At 41.7% G+C, this 17,427-nt stretch overlaps 2 protein-coding genes across 3 annotated transcripts in view; both read left to right on the top strand.

Annotated features, from left to right (window-relative positions):
* The window catches only part of neb (kinesin family member nebbish), a 146,865-nt gene extending 139,079 nt beyond the window's left edge, over positions 1-7,786 (top strand). For both annotated transcript variants that reach the window (XM_017638878.1, XM_017638869.1), the window contains exon 5: positions 6,891-7,786. In XM_017638878.1, the coding sequence (XP_017494367.1) occupies positions 6,891-7,724 (834 nt within the window). In that variant the 3' untranslated portion in view covers positions 7,725-7,786. The remainder of the gene's footprint in view (positions 1-6,890) is intronic.
* A 1,121-nt stretch (positions 7,787-8,907) lies between these two features.
* On the top strand, positions 8,908-10,107 carry LOC108382408 (uncharacterized). The gene has a single exon (XM_017638784.1). The coding sequence runs from the start codon at positions 8,908-8,910 to the stop codon at positions 10,105-10,107; it is 1,200 nt and encodes a 399-aa protein (XP_017494273.1).
* The last annotated feature ends 7,320 nt before the right edge of the window (positions 10,108-17,427 follow it).

Below are 17,427 nucleotides of genomic sequence, written 5' to 3'. Positions count from 1 at the left end.
GTGTTTTCATTCCACATTCACTAGAAAATATAGCCCGTTACTAACTAGTTACAAAATTTCTGGCTCAACCCTCGATCATGTTACAGACTTCAAAGATCTTGGTGTATATTTTGATTCCAAACTTCGATTTACCACCCACGTCAACTATGTTGTTTCGAAATCGTACGCTATGCTTGCTTTTGTAAGACGTAACTGTTCAGATTTCTCGGATCCATACACGCTCAAGATGCTATATACTTTCATTAGTAAGATCTCGGATTGAATACGCAGCCCTCATTTGGAGACCGTTTCACGTAACCCATATTAACCGTATAGAGCGAATCCAAAAAATATTTATTAAGTTTGCACTCCGTTCTTTAAACTTTACTGATCCTATACCTCCCTACGAATCCCGTTGTCAACTTTTATCCCTGAAAACTTTACAGTCCAGATCTTCCTTTCTCTCTTGCAGCTTTGTGTATAACCTGATAAATTATACAGTTGACTGCCCTGCCCTACTGGAGAAACTAAACTTCTTTATTTCTGCGCGGAATCTCCGACACGTCCCTCTGTTTTACACTGAGTTTCCTAAATTTGATTACCTTAAATTTGCTCCCATACCAAGAACTCTATCTGAATTAAATAATATTCCTAACTTCGACCCGTCCCTGTCGCCTGGAGCTGTCCGGAGCCTACTGTATAATTATTTTAATTAATTACTTTAACTAGTTCCTAAGCAATTCCTTTCTGTAGTCAGTAAGAAATTAATTGTTTCATATGACTTACAAATAAATAAATAAATAAATAAATAAATGTAGGTGATATTCACAAGCTCCAGCGAGATATTGACTGTCTGTATGCTTGGTGCGTAAACAATCGTTTAAGCCTCAATATTTCGAAGTGTTTTCAGATGCCTTTCTCTAAGTCTTCTAATGCGCATAGTTCTTCATATAACATTTCTGGGATTTCCTTGAATGTTGTTGTTGAAACTAAGGACCTTGGTGTTATTTTCGACTCCAAGCTTACCTTCAAAAGTCACATAAATTCGATTATTGCGAAATCTTTTTCAATGCTGGGTTTTGTTCGTCGACATGCCTATGGATTTTCAAACCCCTATACGCTGAAGCTTTTACTTGCTCCGTCAGATCTAAATTGGAATACGCCGCAGTTATATGGAGACCTGACGTGCAATCGCAAATCGACCGTATCGAACGTATTCAAAAAGTTTTTCTCCGTTTTTGTCTCAGGTCACTTAACTTTAGTGAATCGATTCCCTCCTATATAGCTCGGTGTCAATTAATTAATCTCAAATTGTTAGATACTCGTAGAACAATTCTGTCTCTCTCTTATTTGTATGATATTATTCGGGGTAATGTTGATAGTTCTTGTCTCTTAAAACAAATAACATTTAATTGTCCAATAAGAAATTTTCGTTATTTCCCGATTTTCCACATTGCCAGACACAGAATTAATTACGCCCGCAATGCACCCATTTTGCGGGCATTGATTGAATTTAATAACCTTGATCGAGTCTCAAATGGTTTTTTAGACTTTTCACCCTCTAAGCCAATTTTTATTCAAACGCTAAATGAATTGTTAAGCTAACCTTACATTTAGTTTTAATCATTCACTAGTCTGTAAGAATCATGTATTCTTTAGACTAAATAAATAAATAGATAGATAAATGTCCGTCATGTGAAGACGCCCCGAATGACACCAACCAACTCATCTCACTCAGCTAATAGCCTTTCCCACCGAGTCCAAACCCGTCGAAACTACCCGTTTCCTGGGCGTACTGTTAATTGAGCTTCTTGACAACTAGCCCTGACTAGGCTTATGGTGATTTCGTTCCTTCCAAAAAAAGTTTGCCCTTCCCCGGTGCAAAATGTGTTTGATGTTACACTCAACCCTGTAAAAAGACATGACAAAAGACATGACAAGAAGGCAGAATCTTGTCCTTGTCTAGCTCAATTTCTTCATAATATTGTCGCTTTAAACAATCATCTAATTTTCAGGGTAACCATCCCCCCTGGCAAAGCTTCACAGGGCAGAGAAGGTACCTTTTTTGCCTTGCAGGAGTATGACATTTTAAGAAACGAACACAAAATTTTCTCCCCCTTTGCCTTTAATTAAGACTCGGAACACAAAAAGAGAAAGAGGCAATCAAAAGGCGACATTTTTTGGTAGAAACGTAGCCACCATTAGTAGTGCCGCTATAACCACAACAACGTTGTGTTTGATTGCAATAGGCAATGACCCTAATTATGAGTTGCATTCAATCTTCGACTGGGGTCGAAAGTGCTGATCAAACGAATTTTCATTTGGTATTATGACGCGCATTCGATGAAGAATAGCGCTATTGTGAATTTCGCTGGTTTAGGTTGTTCACAATAGCATATTTTTCACCGCTGACAAGCTTTATTTACAAATCGAGCAAACTAAATAGCGTGCTTATTCATATTTATGTAAATTTGTGCAAATTAAAATGAAGTAAAAAGAAAGCGAGTTTATAACAAGTAATTTTTAAGCAAAAAACAAAGCCGTCTTCAATTCTCATATAAAAATTTAAGATTATCGCTAATTTCTTCATGATCCAGTAGTATGGACCTGTGAGGTAACACCTTTCCTTTAAAAAAAAAGAATTATAGAAATCGGTTAACGTGGTTCAAAGTTATGCGGTAACATACATTAAAATTAAAAATATGAGTACAACTGAGTTCTGGTTCGACGATTCGTCAGAGGATGAGAGCTTAGTAAGCTGGCCAGCAGTATAAAACGTTTAAGTGTAGTCTTTCGAATATATTTTGTTAAAAACTTCCGACTGTCTAAAGAGACGTTTGTAGAACTGCTGTCCGCTACATAAAACCTGCTGCAGCACTGCTTTCGAGCCAAATCTATTTAAAATAGCTTAAAACTATCAACAGCTCTACGATTTTGTTCTCAGAGATCGTGTCAACTGAGTATTCGGATTTTCTTTCATAAATGAAACCAGCCTTTCGAGCTCGTGTTTAGTATTCACGTTAGAACTGCATGAAATTAATAAAAATTGTTTAAAATTACTGTCCAGCCGCCAAAAAGTAAGAAAAGAAATGCAAAATCATACATTTTTGACAGTTTCTTAACACTTCGCTACAGCATTGAAAGCAAAATTATGTTCGACAGAAATTTCGATACTCAACGAAAATGTTGACACTACTGCATAGCTCATAATACGAATTTCACATTCGATCTTCGACAACCAGCGAAGATCGAAAATCTAGTGCAACTCGTAATAAGGGCCAATATTCCATTAAAAATATATATTCTTAGAAAATTTCTGATCCCTCATGTAGTAATATTCTTTGATAAGATTGTGTTGAAAACATAAATTAAATTGTTTACATATCATATTTTCATTTTTGTTTTTCTTATTTTATGGCCATATAACAATTATATTCAACAATTCAAGCTCAATAAATTTTTTTGAATATATATTATACTAGGCGGCAACGGATGCGCGAGGCTGAATGTATGCATATGTATGTATATTTACGTATTTGGAGAAAGAAATCATATGCCATCATGTACTTCGTTTATTATATACATAAAAAATCTTGTTTAAATCCGCTCAGTAGTGTGGTTAAAATATCTCGCCTTTCCTTTATACTATGTATAGAAGATAGTAATTTTAAATAGGTTGCAACCCTACTCAAAAAACTTAAATTTTTTGTACATGCGATGGCCATGAACTTTCATTTGGTATCTTATTTTTTTATCCAACGAACGTTGTAGTTTTTAAACAGGTGACAACCCTACTCAGAAAAATAATACATTATTACACATCCAGAGGCTAAGTCGTTGCGTTTGACAGTAACGGTACACGGCCTATGCTTATTATGATTGAATATGGTAATTTTATTAACAGATGGCAACCCTATTCAAAAAAATATTAGTGCTTTTCTAGAGGCCAATCCCTTTCATTTGGCATCTCATCTTTTGTAATCCAACGAACGGTGCGGATCTTATAGTTGTTTATACAGGTGGCAAGCAGTGTTGCCGCGCCGTCTCAAGAAAATGTATCCCTGACCAAGCCAAAAATGTATCCAAATGTATCCAATTTTCTTTTTTTACATATACATCTCATAATTTGTAAGAAAACCAAACATTTTCATGAAAAAGACATAATTTAACCCATCCTAAGGACTTGGAATACATGTGCATAAAATCAAACATTTGTAATTTCAATTTATAAAGTACATTTTTTGTGCATAAGTATTTTGCAAAGCAAGTATAATAAATAGTAAGTACACTCTAAAAAGAGCATGTAAAACTACTACTGAAAAGTATCTATTTTTCAACAAGAATCTGTATACGTATGAGATGTTCAGTATTTGATTTTGAACTTGAGATCTTTAAAATATACACATAAATACACATATATAGAATGTTTAAAATTGCAAAAATTTTCAAACTACAAATACATTTCCTACTAATAATAAACATTACTTTATTTTAAACATTTTATGTGTAATTTTGCTCTTTGCGAAAAATTTGGTATGTAAAAGTAAACAGGCAATGATTAATTTTATTACACGGCGTGCAAATTTGCACACATTAAAAGAGGAAACTGGTTACCTCTCTTAATATGCGCAAATAAACAAAGTTTTTTTAGAGTTTATTTAAAGTCTTTTCAGTAAAATTCATACAAGTTTCCTTAAATAAATCAAATTTAGTTTTTTAAACTGCATTGAAATCTTTCTTTTTAAATTAACAAATGAAAATATGTGATATGAAAGAGATTACTACAGAAAGAGTATAATTTACTTTATATATATCGTCGTTTAAAGTACAAAACCGTGTATCGTCATTCTGCAAAACCGCGTAACTGACATTTGCTACCAAAAATTGGATTTGCTCACACAAGCTCTTGGCTCAATCCTGATCCAGTCGTCCTGAAATATACTAGCCAGGAAAGCGATTGCTCTATAAAAAAGGGAACCATTTTAAAACATAAGTGTTTTTGCTCTTTAGAAAATAATTTATGCAACATCACATACGCGGTTTTGCATTATCTTGATACGCGGTTTTGCATTTTGTTGATACGCGGTTTTGTACTTTAAACGACGATATGTACCTATATTAAGATCTTGCTTAAAGCATCCTTTTAATCTAATTAACACAATTGCGCTTATACCTATTTTGGTGAGATCTCTTCATATGTTCATTGCTTCGTTCACAAAAAATAAAATGCTTTAATTTCACGCTTAAGTAGCGATTCTTAATACGTTTAGAAAACGTAATGCTTTCTACCATCTTTACTGAAAATCGATTTTTGAACGAAAAAAACTTTATATAATAATATAATAGATTGGCGCTTACACATATGTTCGTGTTTGGCCGAGCTTCTCCTCCGGTTTGTGGCGTGCGCCTTGATGTTGTCACACAAAGCGGAGGGACCTACAGTTTTACGCCGACTCCGAACGGCGATTGTGTTTTTATGAGAAGCTGTTTTTCATGGCAGAAATACACTCGGAGGTTTGCCATTGCCTGCCGAGGGACGACCGCTGTTAAGAAAAAACCTTTTTTCTATATTTTTTGCGATGTTGCTTTGACCAGGGTTTGAACCCAGGTGCTGCGGAGTGGAAGCGCGCTTACCACTACACCACAGCGGCCGACTTTATAGGAAATATAAAATTTTGGCCTATTTAAAAAAGTATCCATACTGACCGGAAAAAATAAGTATCCCGCAAAGATTCGTCTAAAAATGTATCCAATTGGATCTATTTAGATCCAAACGGCATCCCTGGTGGCAATCTTTTAAAATTCTAAGAAAAAAAGATCCCTTTCCTATCGATACAGAGTATATTAGAGAAAATCTCGTCAAAATCCGCTTAGTAGTATTCGAGATTCCGCGTACAAAGAATCTCGACTTTAAAACACAAGAATTTGAAGCACACATTTTTATACCGGAGCGCGCTTGTGCACAAGGGTATTATAACTTTGTTCACATTACGGTTGTTTCTAACAGGCAAAAGAAATCGAGAAATAACCACGCCTACCTCCCATATAACGGTAATTTTCAGAAATACGAAAACTGCGATAATTGCGAAATTTATATTTACAATGATTTTTAGACGAAAAAGAATATTATAAATTTTTTGAAAATTGGGCACTAATTTTTCCCAAACTTGGCCTTAGTACAAAACACCAAACGGTTGATAATTTTTAATACTGATAATAACCGCGCCCACAGTAAACATGAAGCTAATTTATTGAAAATTGATGTTCACAATAATTCTTTAGCAAGAAATACCTTTATGATAAAATTTTGGAAAACGGGCGTGGCACTGCCCATTTATGACCACATATGTGTATCTCGGTAACCGTTCGATCAATTTGTACCAAACTCGGCATGATTATTGTGCTTGCCACGTAAAATCAAAACGCTGCAAATTATTGAAATCGGACTAAAATTACGCCCACTTTTTATATAACGGTAAATTTCAGAAATGCTTTAAACTGATATTTCGAAATTTAAGAATGCTAATTTACACAAAATTGATACTAACAATAATCCCTTAATAAGAAGTAACATTATTATGGACTTTTGGAAAATATTCGTGTCACCGCCCACATATAACTATATAAGTTTATGGAAGATGTTTGAAATAGGAGTAGAATCACCCCTGCTTACCATGTAGCGGTATTTTTCGGAAAGGTGAAAAAAAACTATATTTAATACTAGCCCGGGTATCGAATGTTCGGCTCCGCCCGAACTTAGACTTTTTTACTTGTTAGTTATGCGAATAAATAATTCATAAGAAAAATAGCACGACTTCTGATAAATGGTTAAGACTATTTAAGATACATTAACTTAGTTTTTAGTTTTGTGTTCTTGTTGCTTGCTTTTGACTAAATTTTATAATTTTTAGGTAAAGGAAGCAACCCAACGGTGTAGAAGTTTGGGTCTACAAACAGAGTTTCGACATTCGCAAGTACTTGACGAATTTGGCATATTCCACACCATCGTGATGCTACGTGATAGGACCCTTCGTCGTAAAGCCGAATGGCCTATTGCCAGACTAGGAGTCTGGCTTGATATGGTGCGTAATAGCGAAGACTTGACAGCTGAAAATGTGTTTAATTGTGTGGATATGAATTGGGAGCCATTAGAAAATGATGAAAACACAACATTAAATGATTCGCTCAACTCGAGTCGAATTTCATTAAATTTAAGCATTGTTAAAGATGCTTTATTGAAAAAGCCGCTAAAGAAATTGCAGTTATTTGATACTTCTTCACATTCTCCTTCACATATCGGTCCGCCGTCTTTAGTAAAACGACAAAGTTTTGTTCAGTCGCCGCTAACAGGAAGATTTATAACGAAAAAAGTCTTAAACTATGATGATTGTGTTGAATCGTCACCAGCTCGTAAACCAAATACATCCGATAATATAATTTCACCTGCTGCTGTAAATTCTAGTAATTTAAATGCTGATTTTACCGGTTTAGCATTAACGCATCTGCACAGCATGGAGTGCTCAGCTTCACGCCTAAGATTGCTCTGTAATCGGTATAGAAATGAAGGGGAAAATGTACCCAACAAAAACTTTGAAGAGCAGCAAACATTTTTGCAGGAGTCACTATATGAACTGGAAAAAATACTGCATGGAATGCGCTGCTCTCTTAGTCGGAGTGAGCCAAGTGAAGGCAACGAGATGACGACATCCGAAATGCAAAAAGTAGTTCGATTTCTTATAGATTAGTATAGTCAATTATTTTTTATATTATTGTTGTTTTTACTACTAAAAACTTTATATTATTTCAGTTGCACGCATAAAATAAAATATAAATGTAATTGTATTCGAACTAGCTATGTATGTGTGTATGTATGTACATACATATGTATGTATTTATTTGTTGTTTGTTGTAGGTAATAGTTCTTGAATGTGACTAACGTCCTTGAAACCATCTGAATCGTTAAACTACCTAGTAAATAGGTTTACTATCATTCATTGTCCTTTTTCTTTTAAGTTTTAACTGGTTACTCAACACGAGCTGACACTATATATTATAAAAGACGATGTCTTATTTAAAACCTCCAGGTAGTCAAATTTTTTTGTAACTGAATGTTACAGGACGGTTCCGTGTGCAGAAGTGGAAAGCTTTTGACTGCCATTCACCTGGAAGTGGCCATAAGTGGTTCTTGTACGTACGGTTTAAATCGTAGCTCACAACGTCCGGATATTTATATCCATGTATTCTTTGGGTACCTCATCTTTGTCGGTCTCCTTGCCGTGGGGATGGGGCTTAAGTGGTAATATGTTGGCCGCTTCAGCAACCGACATATCACCACGAACTAAGAGGGAAGCTTGCATAGTGACCTGATGCCGCTGTATCACCCTCGCCCGCAGGGTAAGTGTGATACCAGACACTCTGGTTTCCATGCAAGATCACCGCACCGAAATCCCTATCCCTAATCCTACCCCATCCCACCTTCCCTCCTCTCCTCCAACAAAAATCCTGACTGGGCAGTCACTAAAACCCCCCCTAATCCGAGATAGCCCGTGTCTATCGGACAGGGTTGCAGTCGGGGGTATTCAGACTGTATTATAGCGGAGCACCTCTCTGATACCTGCCCGCCTCAGGGAGTAACGGTGGGCTTACCGTGTTATTGGGGGCTATGACACGACGGACAGTTCTGACTCCTACACTCGTGGGAATTCTTATGGATAAAAGCAACCAAAAACAAACAAAACAAAACCAAAAAACAAAACACCAGCGGGCACTTATACCGCACCACTACTGGCGAACCAGGTAGAGTCTAATATCGAACATACTGGTAGCCAGGGCCCTACACGTACAACCCCGACAGTGGGCGGACAAAAGGGCGGCAATGGTACCAAAGACCCTATATTTGGACCGGCGCAACGGACAGAAGCAGGCACTATGCAACGGAAGGAAAGTCTGGGGCAGGTGGGATCTGAGGATGCTTCGGCAGCCAAAGATGACATACCACAAGCCTCGACGAGTACTGGACTCGGGGACGTGAGAAAGGCCACAGTTAAGTGGTACCTGCGCTACGTCAGTAAAGGCTTAACGCCTGAGGAGGCCAAAAAGAAAGTCCGGGACCGGGAGAAAACCAGTGACAGTGCACGGGAGGCTGGGGAAATTAGTGTTTCGAAAGGTAATCCGGAGAACAAGAAAGTCATGGACGGGGAGAAGCCCAGTGACAGCAAACGGGGTGCTGCGGAGATTAGTCCTCCGGAAGGGAAGCCAGAGAAGAAGAGGAGCCGTCTCGAAGCAGTGGCTCCAAATCCCAAGGCAGGGGCCAGGAAGCCTGGTGTTAGCTATGCTAGCGCCACTAAGCGTATTAGACTGGCTGTTCTGCCGAAGGCTTTCCCTAAACGTACACTCACTCGTGGGGATCAGGGAAAGATTGAGGACGCCATTGTGGAGGAGATGGGTAAGGGTTGGAGGTCAATACTCCAATTCGACGGCATCCACTTTCGGCCAGGCGTTATACTGGTCGACTGGTTGGATGCAGAATCAGCCGAATGGCTGCGCTTAATTGTTCCAAAACTGCCTGGTTGGGAGGGTGCGGAATTGACTACGTGCGATGGGGACAACATACCCAAGGTGCACGTAATCACTACGTACCTACCAAAAGCTGCAGGAGTGGACACGCAGAAACTACTGAACCTAATTATAGCCCAAAATGAGGGTATGCATACCGACCTATGGAAGGTATACAGAAGCAATGACGAGAAGACGGGTAAACTGCTGACGATCGGGATAGACGACCGGTCGTTGGAGGCTATCAAGAAGAAAAACTGTATCCTACGATACAGGTTTGGTAGTGTTCCAGTGCATCTGCACAAGGGCAGGGAACCGAAGGCGAAGGTAGCCAAGCCAAATACTCCACCGGGTGTTCCTGAAATACCGGAGGAGGTGGCTGAGATGGTAGCTGTGGAAGCAGCCAGAAGCGCGGTAGTAGAGAAAGTTGGTATTCTACCTCATGAGACGGAGGGTATAGACGATTTCGACCTCGGCCTACTAAATATCTTTGCAGATCATGACTCGGAGAGGGCCACCTTCTCAGAGCTTGACGAAACTCTGACAACGGATGAAGAAGCGGAACGCCATTAGCTGCGACGATGACCAGCACTAAGGTTGCACAAGTGAACCTTCACCATGCGAGGGCCGCGTCTGCGGTCATCGCTAGGGCAACCCTCAGGTCTACACTGGGAATAGTGCTGGTACAAGAACCCTGGGTCGTCAGGGGCCAAAAAAGAGGCTTGGCGGTAGAGAACAGGCAGGTAATTTGGGATACTAGGTGCACAAATCCTAGGGCGTGCTTGTTAATAACTAATAGCTTTAAACATGTATGTCTTTCAGATTTCCTGTCGAGGGATCTAGTGGCGGTCCAAGTCCCGGTCAACATCAACGGGACCATCCAGGACATCGTAGCTGCATCGGGCTACTTCCCAGGAGATAACAATCACGCCCCACCGGAGCTTGTCACTAAACTGGTGAAGTACTGCGAAGACAAGAAGCTACCCCTGATACTCGGATGTGATGCAAATGCGCATAGCGAGGCATGGGGGAGCAGTGACACCAACCAAAGGGGTGAGTACCTTCTTGAATTTATCCTTAGAAATAAATTAGAAATCTTTAATGTTGGGAATATACCAACTTTTGTGACCCGTGCGAGGGTAGAGGTCCTTGATATAACCATTGGAAATACTCAAACGAAAGTGCTGGCGAAAGAGTGGAGAGTATCCAATGAACCCTCCATGTCAGATCATAGAATAATTAGTACATAGAGTTTTAAGGAATCCCAGGAAGACAGACTGGGGGAAGTTCAAAGACAACCTGAGGCTGAACGTAGCCCAACCTGGGCTGGGTCAAAAGATCAGGAACGAAACAGAACTAGAATTCGCGACAGAGCGCTTTAATGAACTACTCATTGACGCATATGAAGACAGTTGTCCTATAAGTAAGGTATGTTCCTCCAGGGATGTATCCTAGTGGAACAACAGCCTAAGTAAACTCAGAACCAAAGTTCGGAAATTGTTCAATCGAGCAAAACGAACCGGGGAGTGGTCAGAATACAGAAACACCTTAACTCTGTACAACAAAGAAATAAGGGAATCTAAGCGTTTAAGCTTTAGGAACTTCTGTCAAAGCATAGAAGATACCGCGGAGGCTACAAGACTCTATAAGGTAATGGCAAAAACGAATTGTATTTCGTCCGCAAGTCTAAGGAAGAGTGATGGGAGTTTCACTGGGAGCGAGGAAGAAAAGATCCAACTTCTCATACNTTCGCCGGTGTTGTGCTTCAGCTTTAAAAAAGAGTGATGGGAGTTTCACTGGAAGCGAGGAAGAAAAGATCCAACTTCTTATAGATACTCACTTCCCAGGATCTACATCATATTCCGAGACAGATCGGACTGAACAAAGTAGTAAAATAAGCAGAGAAAACTGGTTAGTGGCTAAGGAAATATGCTCTGAGCCCCGACTAAGGTGGGCGGTGAACACCTTTAAACCGCTAAAGTCACCGGGAGCGGATGGAATATTCCCTGGCATGCTACAGCAGGGCTTAGAATGCATTATTGGCCCGCTATTAACAATAGTTAGAAGCAGCATAGCATTGGGTTATATACCAGATGCGTGGAGAAGAGCGAAGGTAGTTTTCATCCCGAAGGTTGGAAAGAAGGACCCACTTCATCCAAAATCCTTCAGGCCGATCTGCCTCACCTCATTTGTACTAACAGCTTTAGAAAAGGTAGTAGATGACTACGGTCTTAGGGCCGTTTTCTAATGTAAGCAGTAAAGTTGCCTTTACTAACAGGGCAGATAAACTGTTCCTCAATTTAAAGTGTTTTCGTTTTCTTATCTTACCGGTAAAAATAAATTTTGTATTCCGTAGAGTGAAACTTCACTATATTTCCGAGAATGAAACTTCACTACATTCGTCATAAAATTTCAAAGGTTGGCAATGCAACATAAGCAAATATAGAGCAAGAGCAACTGTTAGCAAAAACCAAAACCTTGGTTGAAATATCTAATATAGCTGGCTCGTGAACCAAAACCAAACCAAAATTTAAAGTTGGGTACAAATTTTAAAGGCTGCGTCGGGTAAGCAACAGTTTATCGATTCGAGAAATTAATGCGCTGATGAGAAAACGAAAACTCTTATATCGAGACGATAAAGTGGCCGGTAAACTAAAGGTTAGATGAGAAAACGGCGCTTAGTGAACTATCTGCTGAATTCGCGCCAGCATGCATATATGGCGGGTCGTTCTTCTGAAACCGCCTATATGCGCTGATAAGTGGACTTCAAGATAGCTTAGATAATAAGGAGACGGCTATATGCGCCTTTCTGGACATCGAGGGAGCGTTTGACAACACCTCACATGCTGCAATAAACAGTGCTTTGATCAGCAGAGGGGTAAACAATACCCTCGTAGCCTGGATTAATTGCATGCTCCGCACCAGAAGGGTAGAAGTACAAACCTGTACGAATAATACGGTTGTTGCCGGAACAACAAGGGGCTGTCCACAGGGTGGAGTGCTATCTCCACTGCTGTGGAACATAGTCGTCGAAGGACTGCTCCAAGAGCTGACAGATACTGGGTTAACTTGCCAGGGGTACGCCGATGACATTGTAATTATATGCAGGGGGAAATTCGAAAACACCCTGTGTAATAGAATCCAGCTAGGGCTGAATGTAACCAAAAAATGGTGTGCTAAAGTTGGGCTGAATGTTAACCCATCAAAAACCACTATAGTACCATTCTCAAGGAAATATAAACTGGAGAGCCTAAAAACGATAAGGCTAGATGGAACCAACATTATGTACAAAAAGAGGTTAAATTCCTAGGAGTGATACTAGACCAAAAACTACTCTGGAAAGCACACGTGGAAGAAACCACGAAGAAAGCTGTAAGATCATTTATGACGTGTAGGTCCATGGCAAGTAAGAGTTGGGGATGCACACCAAAGATACTGAGATGGATCTACCCGACTATAATACGACCCATGATAGCTTATGGAGCCATCATCTGGGCCGATAGAACTTCACAACTTGGAACAATCAAAGTGCTCTCCAAGTTACAAAGGCTGGCATGCGTATGCATAACCGGAGCCATGAGAACCTGTCCAACCGCATCCTTGGAGATTCTTCTAGATCTTACCCCTCTTCATATACACATACAGACTCAGGCGAAGAGAGTTTTACTACGGATGACTGGTTCCAATATCGGGGCAGAAGGGTATCTTAGCCATGGGAAGTTAGATATTCTTACGAAGAAGTTCCCTGAAATTGCCATACCGAGGGATACCATGCATCCGAGGTACAGCTTTACAAAGAGGTTTAAAACTGATCTGAGTGATAAGAAGAGCTGGGCTGGCATATCCGAGACGTATCGGATAAACCAAACCATGATTACCTGGTACACTGATGGCTCATTGACCGACGAGAGTACCGGGGTAGGGGTAGTTGGACCGAGGTTAAGATACTCGGAACCCATGGGAAAACACATGTCTATTTTCCAGGCTGAAACATACGCCATAGAAAGATGCGTGGACTTTAATATTAAGCGGAACTACCGGAATAGCAGCCAAGCGGCTATCAAGGCCCTCAGATCTCACCAGGTAACATCTAAACTGGTGATGGAGTGCCTCGAAAAGCTGAATACACTTGGTCTGACCAATCAGGTTTGGGTTCTCTGGATTCCGGGCCATATTGGTATTAAAGGAAACGAGATTGCCGATAAACTAGCGAAGAAGGGTGCATCGACCCCTTTCACCGGCCCAGAGCCTTTCTGTGGCCTGGGAAAAGGGGCACTCTCCGAACTTGTTCGGTTAGAGGAAGAAGCTCATAGAAAACGCTACTGGGATAATCTACCAGGTCTAGAGCAGTCCAAAGCACTTTTAGGAACATATAACCTAAAACGCTTCAATGAATGTATGAGCTTATCAAAGAATAACTTAAGAATTGTTACAGGAATCCTGACAGGACACTACAGGCTGAACTATCACCTGACTAAACTGGGAATTTACTCGCATGAGCGATTCAGATTTTGCAGGACGGAAAACGAGACTGCACAGCACATCTTAGAAGAATGTCCTGCACTGATGCACAAACGCAAAAGGCACCTGGGTGAACATATGTTAACCAAAGGCGAAGTGAAATCCGTAGACTTAGGTTGCAAGTTTCTCTCGGTTACTGGATTAAGACACTCTATAATCCGCGAAGGGGACACAATAGATCTTAAGGTCGCAGTGCTTTATCCCCAATAATAATAATAATAATAATCCTTTGGGTAGCAACCAAACAACCGTTTGGGAGCAAGCTTAAGTGAGAAGGCGTAAAACTTCGCGTGCGATGGGTTTGGGTCCCGCCACGTTAAAACCCCGTCCAACACAAAAGTCAACATCAGATGATACCCATTTTTCTGATGACGGCCACGGCAAGCGTATTAAGGACTACGTTTTGAGGGTATGCACCTGGAATATCCGGACCCTTTATAGGGAAGGTGCCTCTTCCCGGCTGGTTGATGTCGTCGGGAAGACTAAAGGCTGATATCACCGCCTTCCAAGAAATGCGATGGACGGGTCAAGGCAAGGTAAGCGTGGAGCCTTTGACGTCTACTATAGCTGCCACGTAAAGGAGCGAAAATTCGGTGTTGGATTCGTCACCGAGTACTGGCGTTCACCCCGGCGAAGCAACGTTTAGCCACAATCCGCATCAAAGCGAGATTCTTCAACATCTCGCAAGGATCTCTTCTGTGAGCGCTTGGAGCGTACATATTAGCGCTGTCCCAGACACGATATCAAAATCGTACTCAGCGATTTTAATGCCAAGGTGGGCAAGGCATTGTCGGAAAATTCAGCCTCTACGACGAAACGTCCCATAACGGACTGAGGCTGATCGACTTCGCCGGGGCACGAAACATGGTAATATGTAGTACTAGGTTGCAGCATAACAAGATCCACCAAGCTTCATAGCTCTCTCCGGATCGAAAAACGAGAAACCTAATCGACCATGTTGTGATAGACTGAAGGCATACTTCCAGTGTTTTAGACGCACGTACACTCCGAGGGCCAAACATCGACTCCGACCACTATCTTGTTGCAGCCAAGATACACACCCGCCTCTGTGCAGCAAAAAATGTGCGCCCAACAATGCAAGGAAAGCTTAACGTCGAAAAGCTGCAATCAGACCAGACGGCCAATTTATTCGCCACTTGACTCAGACACCTGCCCTCTGAGAGCTGCCGAAGAAACAGTCTGATTTCAGCGAACCCGAAATAACAACTGGTACGATGAGGAGTGTCGAGAAGCTGCAGAGAAAAAAGATGCCGCCTACAGGGCCATGCGAGCCATGTGGGACCGTTATAGGGAATTGAAGAGGGAAGCGAGACGTATTTGCCGCATTAAGAAGAGAGAGGCCGAAATACGTGAGTGCGAAGAGCTTGAAATGTGGCCGACAGGAAAAACGCCCGGAAATTTTATCAGAGAGTTAAGCGACTTACTGAAGGTTTCAATATCAGTGCGAACTCCTGTTAGAACCATGGCGACCTAGAGACTGGTGTCCAGAACGTACTTAAATTATGGAGGGAACACTTTTCCACCCTGTTGAATGACCGCAGCACTGAAAGTAGTGGAGAAGACGCTCGGGTTCGTCAGTCGATAACGATGGAGTCGATGTACCATCGCCTGACTATCATGAGGTACGAATAGCGATTACGCGGCTGAAAAACAACAAAGTTGTTGGAGCTGACGGCCTGCCAGCCGAGCTATTCAAGTACGGCGGCGAGGAGCTGATAAGGTGCTTGCATCAGCTATTGGGCCGTATGAATAAAAATAAGCAATTGCTTTTTTTATTCATACGGCCCATTATGCAGAATATGGTCAGATGAGCGCATGCCTGAGGACTGGAATTTAACTATACGCGTCAACTACCGCGGGATCAGCCTTCTTAGCATAGGTTACAAGGTCTTATCCAGTGTATTGTGTGAAAGTCTGAAGCCCACCGTCGACGAACTGATTGGACCTTACCAGTGTGGTTTTAGACCTGGCAAATCCACCATAGATCAGGTATTCACAACACGCCAAATCTTGGAAAAGACCCGCCAGAATAGGATCAACACGCACCATCTATTTGTCGATTACAAAGCCGCTTTCGACAGCATGAAAAGATGTTGTCTTTATGCCGCGATGTCTGAATTTGGTATCCCCGCGAAACTAAAACGGCTGTGTAAAATGACGTTGAGCAATACCACCAGCTCTGTCAGAATTGCGAAGGACCTCTCCGAGCCGTTTGAGGTTTCAGACAAGGTTACTCCCTTTCGCGTGATTTCTTTAATCTGATGTTTGAGAAGATAATAAAGAGCCGGAGAACTCAACCGCTCAGGGACAATACTTTACAAGAGCGTACAGTTGCTGGCATATGCCGACGACGTCAATATTATCGGCAAAAACAAGGGCTACGTCTGTTCTGCCTTTTCGTGATTAGATAGAGAAGCAAAGCGAATGGGTCGGGTGGTGAACGAATACAAAACGAAGCATCTCATGTCATCGTAGAAACAGTCAGAGCCAGAGTGTCCAGATTTGGCGATTTTGCGCCAATTTGGCGATTTTATTTGGAAATTCGCGCGTAAAAATTTAGGAAATGTTGTTGTTGTTGTTGTAGCGGCTACAACAACCCCGCCCAGATCGGTTGGTATCTCAGTCGTTGTCGTCAAGTTCCACTAACGGTAACCCTAGGAAGCGTGCAGCTTCTGCGGGGTTTGCCCATAAGGACAAGGTCGCTAGGGATGTCGGGTTTGCCGGGCATGCGAAGAGATGTTTCGAGTCATGTGGGGTCTCTCCGCATGCCGGACATTCATTAGGCACATCCTCATTCAGCCTACTCAGGTAGGAGTTTAACCTGCTGCAGTAGCCGGAGCGAAGTTGTGCAAGTGTGGTGCGCGTCTCCCGAGGCAGATGAAGCTCCGTCTCGTCAATGTCCGGGGGTGGTGTGCCTAGAACGGCATTCACAGGTCTAGAGTCTACATAACTCGAGACTGAGTCCCTGTGAATGCCGTTCAAGGCCTGTCTGTAGGCTGTCGGGTCCAGAGGTTGCTTGATGAACCTCTGGACTTCGTCCGTTAGTTCATATAGATGCCTCCTGACGTGCCTAGGCGAGGGCTCCTCTGCAAGCAGCTGTCTGCACGGGTGGCCACTTCTGTGGGTCCCGATCAGGAACTGCTTGCAGAGCATTATATTGTGCTCCTTTACCGGAAGCATTTGCGCCTCGCCGTGCAGGTGGTGTTCAGGCGTCATCAAGAGGCATCCCGTCGCTGTCCTCAGTGCGGTGTTTTGTGCGGTCTGTAGCTTCGTCCACTGCGTCCTACTAGTCCCAGGCGACCACACTGGCGCTGCGTAGTTCAAAACCGGCCGGCCTATTGCCTTGTATGT

Source organism: Rhagoletis zephyria, unplaced genomic scaffold, assembly GCF_001687245.7.
Source record: "Rhagoletis zephyria isolate East Lansing unplaced genomic scaffold, Rhagoletis_zephyria_1.1 Rzeph_scaffold_00147, whole genome shotgun sequence".
NCBI lineage: Eukaryota > Metazoa > Arthropoda > Insecta > Diptera > Tephritidae > Rhagoletis > Rhagoletis zephyria.
The sequence above is the reverse complement of the archived record's forward strand: the minus strand, read 5'-3'. Positions and strand labels throughout refer to the sequence as shown.